The sequence below is a fragment of the Orycteropus afer genome, unplaced genomic scaffold (genome assembly GCF_000298275.1).
Source record: "Orycteropus afer afer isolate SDZICR_OR568_19922 unplaced genomic scaffold, OryAfe1.0 scaffold00497, whole genome shotgun sequence".
NCBI lineage: Eukaryota > Metazoa > Chordata > Mammalia > Tubulidentata > Orycteropodidae > Orycteropus > Orycteropus afer.
The window spans coordinates 220,873-232,329 of record NW_006922084.1 but is presented as its reverse complement, the minus strand read 5'-3'; the positions used below and the strand labels follow the sequence as shown (position 1 = coordinate 232,329).

General features: G+C 45.3%; 1 protein-coding gene across 1 annotated transcript in view; it reads right to left on the bottom strand.

Moving 5' to 3' along the window:
- The window catches only part of SLC34A2 (solute carrier family 34 member 2), a 39,547-nt gene that overhangs the window by 11,375 nt on the left and 16,715 nt on the right, over positions 1–11,457 (bottom strand). The window contains exons 3-10 of the mRNA XM_007955281.1: positions 10,526–10,669; positions 7,922–8,033; positions 4,644–4,839; positions 3,517–3,612; positions 2,836–2,956; positions 978–1,145; positions 536–652; positions 302–426 (exon numbers count right to left, since the gene is read on the bottom strand). Coding sequence (XP_007953472.1) covers positions 302–426; positions 536–652; positions 978–1,145; positions 2,836–2,956; positions 3,517–3,612; positions 4,644–4,839; positions 7,922–8,033; positions 10,526–10,669 — 1,079 coding nt within the window. The remainder of the gene's footprint in view (positions 1–301; positions 427–535; positions 653–977; positions 1,146–2,835; positions 2,957–3,516; positions 3,613–4,643; positions 4,840–7,921; positions 8,034–10,525; positions 10,670–11,457) is intronic.

The window sequence follows — 11,457 nt, the reverse complement described above, 5'->3', positions numbered from 1 at the left end:
TAACAACAACAACAACAACTGTGGTCATGTAGTCAGAAGGGACCATTCTCTGGAGAAGGATATCATGCTTGGTAAAGTGGAGGGTTAGCTAAAAAAGGTAAAGATATAGTGACACAGTGGCTACAGTGATGGGCTGAGGTATAGTAAGGATCATGAGGCTGGTGCAGGACTGGACAATGTTTTGTTCTGTTGTACACGGGGTCACTATGAGTTGGAGCTGATTTGATGGCACTTTACAACAACAATATCCCTCCCCTCCCAACTTATCACAGAGCTCTTGTCCCAAGCAGCATGTCCTGACCTGGAGCGAACTCTTCAAGGTATTGCCTGGGCTGGCTAAGGCGGCCAGGATGGCAGTGGTGGTGGTGCCGATGTTGGCACCTAGCGTGAGTGGATATGCCCTCTCAATGCTTATCACACCAATACCTGGGAAAAAACACAGACCGTAGCATCAGTCCCAGGGCATGATGGGAGATATCAATGGCAGCCAGAGGGAGAAGGCAAAAAAAAAAAAAAAAAAAGGTGGGAAACTCACCAATCAGTGGGGTCATGGCAGACGTGAACACGGAGCTGCTCTGCACGATGAAGGTCATTCCTGCTCCCACAAGAATGGCCAGGTAGCCAGTCAACCAGGCAAAGGGAAAGGGGAAATCTGGAAGACAGAAGAGGACCAGATCTCTCACAGCCTTCGAGGGAAGGCACAGGATGGAGGTTGTGATGGCACCCCCACAGGAGCCTGGGCCAGGGGCTGAGCTAGCAGGTGAGGTGGTCCAGATGCCTCCTCACCCCCAAGCCATAATCTGACATTGCAAAGTTTCATTCCCTGCTTCTTTTCATCCTGCATTTTCATGATGTGGATGTGGTGTTATGTGGTTGAAGGCAAAGATTCATCAGCAGTCAGAGGTTATAAATGCTGCATCCACTGAAATACCCTCTCACAAAGCACCCAGACCCAGAATGGAGGACAGAGTGCCTACCAGTATTGAGTGTCTTCTTGATGACATTAGCAACCTGCCCTTTGAGTACGGAGTTGAGAAGCTTGACAATCATGACTAGGCAGATGCAGAGGACAAGCAGGGAGGTTATCAGCAGGATGAGGCCAATGGCAAGATCGGGGAGGCTGAAATTCACAAAGATGTGCCGACCTGCAGAGAACACAGAAAGCCTTGTGTCGTGGCACAGTCCCCCATGGCCACATGGTGCTATAGAAGAATCTTGATCAAAAGAAGGAAACTGCAAAATAGAATTCAAGATTCTTATGGAACTCAGACTTTCTAGAGCCACAGAGGCTGGGTGTACCACAAAACATACTAGAAATAATCATTAATCCTTAAACCAAAAAATCCCTTGAAGTCTTCTTATAACCAAGCATTAGTTTAGCTTAAGTACTAAAGAAATGTCTGCCTTGAGGATTGTCCTCTTAACTATTTATATGGGCCTAAATTAATAGTGGGAGCTCTGGTAGCACTTGACTAACTGGAAGGCTGGAGGTTCAAACCCACCAGCCACTCCTCGGAAGGCAGTTTGGGCAATCTACCACGCTATGAGTTGGGTCAGACTTGACGCACACATAACAACAACAAATTAACAGCAGCTGGAAAGATTAGATAAGAAGCCTAGGGGGCAGTTAATTTATGTTAATGAGGGAGGAACAACTCAGAAAATGGTTGCACAATTTGAAGAAATGTAATCAATGTCACTGAATCATACACACAGAAATTGTTGAGTTGGTATATGTTGTGCTGTGTATCAACAACAACAGAAAATTAAATTAAAAAAAGAAGGATATCAACTCCCAGGAAACCACAGGCTCACTATGCCAACAGCACATTGCTTACCCTGGTAACATGAAAGAGAAACACTGTCCCAACAGCCAAACCTATCTTTAAGCAGAGAACCAAGTCCTTATTGAAATGTCTGTATGAATATGAAGAAGTGTCTGTACAGGCTTCTCTTTACAAAGAAAAGCATTAAAAAATTTACTTTATTGGAAGGCTAAGCTACTTTTCAAATAACTTAATGTTGTTAGGTCCTTAAAGTTACAAAGTTAGTCAGGGACAACTCCAGGCTTATCTCTAGATCTCCTAGTGTTTTTCACTCATGATATGGAGAATACTTTCAACAGAATGTTTGGGGTAGGATGAGAAAGTCAGAATAGGGGATATTGCTAATTTTAAAATCCTTGGTTTTTCAAAGTCTCCATGTGTCCATGGTAATTCCAGCAACCATGGTTATATTAATAGGTATATAGCACCACCAACAAGGTGATACAAGCTCCCTCGAGTCTCTGGGGGTAAATCACACCTGAAATATGTTTAATTCTGGGCACTATACCTTACAGAGGGAGCTCTGGTAGCGTAGTGCCTAAGGCACTTGTCTGCTAACCAGAAGGCTGGCGGTTCAAACCCACCAGCCACTCCTTGGAAGGAAGGTTGGGCAATCTACTTCCATAGTGAACCTGCCTCGGCAACCCAAAGAAGGTCAGCACACAACAACAACAACAACAACAACATACCTTAGAGAAGAAGGATATACAAATGGGTTTATAATCAGGCTCAAAGAAGTTCTTGAGGCTGTATGGTACAGACAGCAGGAGCTTTGGAGCCAACAGAAGCACCAGAGTCCAAGTTCCAGTTTTGCCCCTCCCTTTGGGACCTAACTCACCTTAGTCTCTCAGTGTTAGTGTCCATTCTATGAAAGCCCAGTATAGCATAGGTAGTCAGTGAAGCTTACTGATCTTCTTTCTTTACTTTACTGGACTCCACACAGATCAACACTTGTCAGCCTCCCAGACACCCTGTCCCAATGGCCAATGTCCTGTTGAATTCCACTCACATTTGGCGATATTCTCTTTGTAGGTCACGTTCTTTGTGGTCCAATATTGGGCACCATCCGTGAAACACAGGGAAGGGGAAGTGCAGTTCTCAGGCGAGGGAACAGTGACATTCATTTCAGTCTGGACAGCAAATATAAGAAATTGTATGATCCTCAACATTTGCTTTTGCTGAGGGGTGGCAGACAATAGGGGACCAGGAGGAAGACATACATGTCAGTGGGTGTAATGGCACAATGGCTTGATGGTACACACGTTTGTTATTTTTTCAAGGACTTGTTACTTCCATTTTTTTAAGGTGCTGATTTTTACAAGGTGGGACTTCTGAGCCTTTTTAAAATTTTCAAGGAAGCTTGCTGGGCTTCACCTGCTAATGTTGCTGCTCCATCTTTACTAGATAAGTTCTTGCAACAACTGAGGACACATCTACTTTTTTTGTTTCTTTTTTTCTCCAGACTTAGCACCTTATAAACAAGGATAAGCTATAACTCTGCTGCAAAGCAGGCTGAGCAAGTTTCCCTAACACAATAGGGGAAGGATGCTGTGGACCTTCAAGGGAGGGACACACAGGTCCCCTGGCAGAACCTTCCAGAACGGCAGGAAGATACCACTATCTGCCAGCAACTGCACGGCATGAGGATGAACTGTCTCCATGGGTGCAGGCACTATTCTTAGAAACTCACCACATTGGTAAAAGTTTTGCACCAAATCTTGACCAGACTCTTGTTTTGGGCTGACTCATCCTTCATTGCAATTTCATTGATGACTTTTTTGTCCAGCTGAGGAAGGCAATAGAAAGAAAATCAGCACTATCTCAGAAGTGCATCATGAAGAAAATGTAGGATGTTGCTGTTAGAAAAAAGATAAATGAGTGACAGTAAGGCCCAAGTTGATATCTTCTCCCCAAGGCAACATGAACAAAGCTTCCTCTCATTTCAGTAATATGGGGAGACCCTCGTAAGGTGTTGGTGGTTCAGTGGTAGAATTCTCGGCCTTCCAGGTGGGAGACCAGGGTGTGACTGCCAGTCAATTCACCTCATGCACAGCCGCCATCTGTCAGTGGAGGCTGGCGTGGTGCTATGATGCTGAACAGGTTTTAGCAGAGCTTCTGCACTAAGATCGGGAGGAAAGGCCTATTTTCTATTTTAAAAACTCAGCCAATAAAAATTCTGCAGATCACAATGGTCTGGCCCTGTTGTGCATGGGTCAGCATAAATCGGGGACCTATGCGGCTGCAGCTCTCAGCTGGTGACCAGAGGGAGGAGATGGCCCCTGGACGAGGGGAGGCAGTAACATTACTCTTTCGCTAGTAGTAGAGTAAGTGGGCCCTTTAAACTGTTAGTGCACTCAGTCGGAGGTTCTATTCCACCCAGAGGTCCTTCAGAGAAAGGCCTAACAATCAGCCATTGAGAACCCTAAGGAGCGGTTTTACTCTGACACACATGAGGCCACCATTAGTTGGAAATGTCTCAACATCAACTGTTTTGTTCCATTTGTTCTTTACTATCAGTGAGCCACTGGCACTGAGAATAGCAGTGGGAACATCATGGCACCAAAGTATCCCAGGTGTCCAGTGGAAAGTTCTTGAGTCTCTTAAGAATTTCTCCTTCCCTCAAAATGACACAGTATTGAGAAGTCAGGGAAACAAGAAAGGCCAATGACTTTGTCAGATGTTGTTAAAGGTCCACATTCCTTGGTTTGTTCCAGAGCTAGTCAGGAGCCGATGTTTACAGACCCATCCACCCTTCATGTCTGCCTGGCTTGTGGGGGTGGGCGCAGTTAGGTTCTTCTCTGAAGGAAGCTGGCATACCTGGATAATCAGCTTTGTGAAGGGATCTGTGATGACTTTCAGAAGTTCCGGGGCGTCTTCACCATTCTTGAAGTGGAAGGACTCCACCACAAGATTGGTCAGGACCTCCAGGTAATGTGTGGCGGCCTCCAGGGGCAAGAGCACAAACACGGAGAGCCAGTTGAAGAAGTCATGGACGGTGGCTCCTGCAAAAGCCCTACACAAGTCAACAGCCAGATTAGTCAGCAAGCAAATGGGCACAGCATTGGGAGGTCATTACTTGTAACATCTGCTATCATCTGCTAGGGATTCCATATCTGTATACATGTGTAAAATCTCATTTTTATTCCTACAATGGTCCCAAAGTGGGTGGTACTGATAACCCCATTCAAAAGTGGAGGAAACTGAAGGCTGGCAAGCAAAAGGAATGTGAAGACCACTGCATGAGCTCCAGACCCAGGACCTTTGTCACCACTCTTTAGGTTGACAGGGAGCTCTGTGGTGCTGTGGCTAAGGCATTAGGTTGCTAACTAAAAGGTTGGAGGTTCGAACCCATTATCCACTTTGCGGAAGCTAGACCAGGCGGTCTACTTCCGTAAAGATGTACAGCCTTGGAAACGCTACGAGGTGGCTATGAGTTGAATCCACTTCATGGCAATGTGTTTGGGAGCTCTGGTAGCACAGTGGCTAAAAAGCATTTGACTGCTAACCAGAAGGCTGGCGGTTCAAACCCACCAGCCACTCCTCGGAAGGAAGGTTGGGCAATCCTACTTCCGTAGTGATACTGCCTCGGAAACCCAAGGAGGGGTCGCTATGAGTCGGGGCCGACTCGACGGCACATAACAACAACAACTTTAGGTTGAGCTGTTCCCACCAGATCTGAGAGCAAGCAGCTGCACATCATGTTCCACATGCTTGGAGGAGACATGTTCTTTCCATGTTCTCTTACAGCTGGTTCAAAGAATTACATCAAGACACATATCGAATGGGGACAACCTTCCTTTGGGAATGTGGGAACTGCTATGAAGGTAACCACAGAAATCTCTTACACAATTCTGAACTTTTAAAAGGTTAGGATCATGGCTCTTGGAGAATCTCGAACAGTCTCCATGGGAAAGGAGACTTATATGTACCCTCTGTGTCTCTGAGAAGAGGGTCACAGATGCCTGACTTCCACCCCCATCCATGCCTGTTAAGAAACTAGACTTTTCCCTCAGTGAAAAATTGTCCTTTAAACATCTGCCTGTCCCATGGCTTCCAGCTAAACAATAGACAGACATACAGGGTGAACATTTACATCAGATAGATACACTCCTTAGAATGATCACTTAGAATGATTAATCATGGGAGAACAGAAGGGCAGTGATTGCATGAGGAGATAGCTCAGGGGGCAGGAATACATAGGGAAAAGGACACAGGGAGGAGGTAACTATGGGGAGGAAGTGGGAAGAGAGCTGTTACACTGTGGGGAATTGCAGTCAATGTCATGAAACAAAATATGTGTGAACTGCTGTATGGAAAATGAATTTGCTCTGTAAACTTCACCCAAATCACAATACAAATTTAAAAAAAAAAATCTATTTGTTGAAAAAACTCACCAAAACACAATTGTAAACTTGACAATGGACATGAACTAATCAAAGCAGCAGTAATAGCCATGAAGGAGAAATAAATGCTGGTTTTCACTAGTAATCAAAGAAATTACAAGTGCAAATTTTCACCTGTCACATTAGCTAAGATTTTTTTTTTTTTTTTTTTTTAAATAACTTTGTTGCTGGAGAGGGTGATGTAAGGGAGAGACATTCCTATACAGCTGGTGTGTGTGAGGTGATACAAATATTTTATAGTACTTGGCAAAATGTTGTAAGAGCAATACAGATGCTTAACATAGTAATTATTGTCCTAGGAATCTAACGAAATCATCCAAGAGAAAGAAAAGAAACACATCCTCCAAAATACCTCCATTGTTATTGAAAACAATATATTTAAATACCCCCAAACAGGGGTCAGCTAAGGCAAGTCTATCCCCTATCCATCAGGGACCTTGCTAGGTCTTGTGTTTTTGTATTTCTTATTTCATAAGCAAATCCTGCTCTGGAACAGTGGAGAGAATCCAAGATCTGCAGTAAGTAGACCTGGACTGGGTCCCCACTGTGCCCTGCAGAGAAGTCACTTAGCCTCTGAGCCTGAACTGGTGTATGTCCTGCTGTGTATGTTTTCAACAACAGAAATAAATTATTTAAAATATGGGCATAGAAATGCCCACTCTACTTCCTGAGAAAACCAAATCAGACACCAATCAGGATCCTTCCACAGGGACCAAGTGGGTTCTCTGAAGCACATGTGAATGAGAAAATCTCTACAGACATTCGTAGACTTGGGCCAATTCATTAGGCACAAGGGGCATTTGCAGTCTCCCCTACCCGCCTGTTTTAATGCCATCTGCCTGACCCACACGGTGATAGCACCATATCCTCAGTCAGCCTTGCTCATCACTCTATATATACTGTAATGAGTCCTTTACCAGTTAGAGGCCAAAACTTGTGCTTCATTTCCATTAACCTTTTCAGAGGAAAAGAGCTCCATTTGCCTGTATTCAAACTGCCCCATTGTCACATCTTAGGAAGCACCAAAAGCTATATTTTGCCTTCTGTTGGCATGCAAGTGAAGAAAGAATAAGTGGCAAGGGTTTAGCTGGCCAAAAAATGGAAGCTGTAGGAAGTTACAATTACTTTTGACCAAGCAGGACCATCAATCCTACCCTAACTGGCCTGAGCATAGTGGCTAAGACACTTGCCTGCTAACCAGACAGCTGGCGGTTCAAACCCACCAGCCACTCCTCGGAAGGAAGGTTGGGCAATCCTACTTCCGTAGTGATACTGCCTCGGAAACCCAAGGAGGGGTCGCTATGAGTCGGGGCCGACTCGACGGCACATAACAACAACAACAACAACACAGCAGGTAGGCTTAGAGCTAGAGCCTGCAGGCCATTAAGCCCTGACTGTGTGCCAGGCACCTTGCTAAGCCCATCCATACATGATCGGGTTTAACTGTGGTGTTGTTGTTGTTGTTGTTGTTGTTATTTGCCATCGAGTCGGCCCCGACTCATAGCAACCCCTCCTTGGGTTTCCGAGGCAGTATCACTACAGAGACTATTATTAACCCTGCTATGACAATAAATAAGCTGAGGTCCAGGGAGTGTAATTAACTGTATGTGATCCCAACCCCCTTGACTGGGTCTGCTTCTAGGGGCCCCAGCAATGACAAGACATGTTCTCATCAAACAACAGGCCTCCTACCTTCGGAATTCATTCCGGTCTCCTGCCTGCATGAGTGCAACGATGGTGTTGGTGATGGAGGTTCCAATGTTGGCCCCCATGATGATAGGGATGGCAGCCCGCACGGTCAACACTAGAGGGTGGAAGAGAAGAGCAAGTTCAGGAAGAAGGGCAGTGGTGACTGAGGGGTAGAATTCTTGCCTTCTACGTGGATGGCGTGAGTGTGAGACCTGCCCAATGCACCTCACACACAGGCATCACCTATCTGTCAGTGGAGGCCTGGGTGCTGCTATGACGCTCAACAGGCTTCAGCAAAGCTTCCAGAAGCCAGATCAGAAGGAAAGGCTTGGCAATCTAGTTCCAGATGAAACCCTATGGATTACAGCAGGCTGATCCTCTTGTGCACAAGTTGGGAACCGCCTTAACAGCAGCTACAAATGGCCACAGGCTCATGAGAGCAGCCTGGCTGTACTGCTGATAGCTGTGGGCCCAAGGCAGGGCCAAGCTTCTTCAACCTGGTCATCCTTCAAAGCAGCTGTTCTTACCTATTCAGGGTTATGAACCCCATTGGGAGTCTGATGAAAAGCCAGCATGACTCACTATAGAAATATGCACATGTGCCACCAAAAAAAATAAATAATAATAATAAAATCTGACAGTCTGAGAATTCACAGATTCCCTGAACCTTTCTTTGGACCCCAGTTTAAAATGTCTTTCTAAAAGTCCTCTCTTTCTATTTAGATGCCCACCAGTTCATTCACTAGTTAATGTTGGCCGAAATGTTGCTATTGCTAACATTAGAGACCTGGCCAAAGATAGTCAGAGAAGAATAGGAAACTGAGAAAGAGAAGGTGTTTGGGTTGTGGTTGTGTGTCAACTTGGCTGGGCCTGGTTGAGTGGCTGGGCAGCCGGATGTAGTTACTCCTCATGATGAGACTGCTAACTGGTAAACTCCATGGTGGAATCTACTAGAGCAGCTGAGTAGTGGCTTTAGGGATGTGGGCTGCTTCTAGTATGTAAGCAGTCTGCCATGCCCTGCTGATCTTGGGGGCTTTTTCTAGACTTCAATTGTTGTTGTTATGTGCCATTGAGTCAGACCCAACTCATAGTGACCACTCCTTGGGTTTCCAAGGTGGTATCACTACGGAAGTAGATTGCCTAATCTTCCTTCCGAGGAGTGGCTGGTGGGTTTGAACTGCCAGTCTTCTGGTAAGCAGTCAAGTGCCTTAGGTACTACACCACCAGAACTCCTAGACTTGAATTAGTGGCCTGCAATGTTGTTTGGTAACATTGGGACTGTGCCTTTTTACTTGTCAATGTTGGGCTTGTCAGCCTCAGCAGCTAGTAGCTGCCTGAGTGAAGAAAAGCCTCCAGCTTCAGTGGGCTGGGAGCAAGAGGCAGAGCTGAAGCCCAAGGTTGAAGGGCTTTCACCAAGCCCCCAGAGCCTGGCACTTTGAACTCAGACTTCTAGCATCCAAAATTATAAGAGAATAAACTCCTGTTTGTTCAAGCCATTCCATTTATCGTATCTTCTGTTAAAGACGGACAAAATAATCAAAACAGGCTTATTATCTTCCTAGGTACCCAGCACCTTCCCACTTCCATAGGAAAATGCTACCTTGAGGCAAAAATGTGGATCCACTACTTAATTTACAAGTTAGTTCCCTGGTGGGCAAAATGCGCGTTTGCTTAGGTTATTGTGGAAATAGTTTTCCATTAGAGACCTGGTGAAAGATGTTCAGAAAAAGAGTAAGAAATTGACAAGGAATTTGGGGCTATTTCCCATGGAAGCAGCCCATTCCTTCTTGCTCCAAGAAGATCAGTGGGCTGTGACTCTAGTCTGAAAAGAAGGCTCAACTGGGAAGAAATTAAAATGCCAAATAACCCAAAGTGGCTGAAAATTATTCAGTGCATACTGGTCTACCTTAGAAGAACCTATGCCTCCTTAGTTGGAACAAACATCAGTTTGAAATGCCATGTCCTCAACCTCAGTTGTCCTAAAGCCAATGTGTTAATGTGATTAGATGTCTTTATTCTTAGTACTGATAAGTGGTGTCGATTAGAACTTTCTGTGATGATAGATTCTATGTGGCTATTAAGCACTTAAAATGTAGCTAGTATGTAGCATAGTGCCTAAGGCACTTGACTGCTAACCAGAAGGCTGATGGTTCAAACCCACCAGCCGCTCCTTGGAAGGAAGATGGGGTAATCTACTTCCATAGTGATACTGCCTCGGAAACCCAAGGAGGGGTCACTATGAGTCGGGTCCGACTTGACAGCACATAACAACAACACAACAGTATAACTGAGGAACATTAGATATTTTAAATTTAAATTGATCAAAATTAAAAAAAAAAATAAGACACATGTGGCTAGTGGCTAGTGGACTGCATATGCAGTTCTAAAGAATTCAGAACTAAGTCCTCAAGGACTGGGGTCAGGCTCAATGAATCATTAAAACTGAAACAGGAGGTGATCTGGGATCAAGGGTGGAGCTTATCATAGCTGGCACATAATAGTGACAAGGCCTGGAATAAATTCCAGGCTTTCCAGATAGGCAGGGAAGTGCCTGAAACATGGGTTACCAGCTTTTAGAAACATGGGTTCATGGGTCCCCAGACTCACGTGAGGAGGCCACCATGCTGACAATGATGGATGAGGAAGTACTGGAACTCTGCACCATGACGGTCACCAGAACCCCAATCACCAGCCCTGCCACAGGGTTGGACAGCATGGAGTTGTCACTGAAGAATTTCCCAGCCACCTTTCCTGGAAAACAAACCCAAACACATGACAGTTGGTTCAGTGTAGACTCTGGGTCAATACGTCTCCACCCAAAGCCAGAAGGCTATGTGTTTGGGAGCCCAGTCTCCAACCCTATGGAATCTTCCTCCCATGTTTTTTTCTCAATTCTGCCCAGCTGCCACAAGAAACCCAGCCTGCTGGCTGGTCCTCCCATGCCCTTCCATCTTTACATCTCTGGCCTAGCTCCCCACCCACTACTGTTCTTCTCCAGCCTTCTCTGATCATGGACCTGGCATAATTCTGCACTTGGTTTGGGGGATGCCAGTGAGCCTCCTGATTCCCTCATTCCTTTTTTGTCTCTGCAATGGAGTCCCAACTCAGAAGATTTATCTTCTAGGCATGAATCTGAGTGAATTTCTTCTTAGTCTTCTCCTTTTCCCCAACCACCTCCAGCCCCAGGAAACCTAAGTTCATAATAAAAACCTATTGGCTAAATCACATGCCTGCTAGCAAAAAGGTCAGCAGTTTGAACTCATCCACCACCCTGTGGGAGGAAGATGTGGCAGTCTGCTCCTGTGAAGATTTATACCTTGGACACCCTATGTGGCAGAGCTCTACTCTGTCCTATAGGGTCATTAGGAATCAGAAGTGACTAGAAGGCAAGGGACTTTTGATTATGGTTTGCTCTGAAGACCATCAGAAAGACCATCAAGTCCATTCCTTTGATTTTATAAAGAAAACTGAGGCAAAGAGAGGTAGTATGATTTCCCTATTATAGTTATTCCAGGGTGGAGTGAAGACCCTTGCTAATG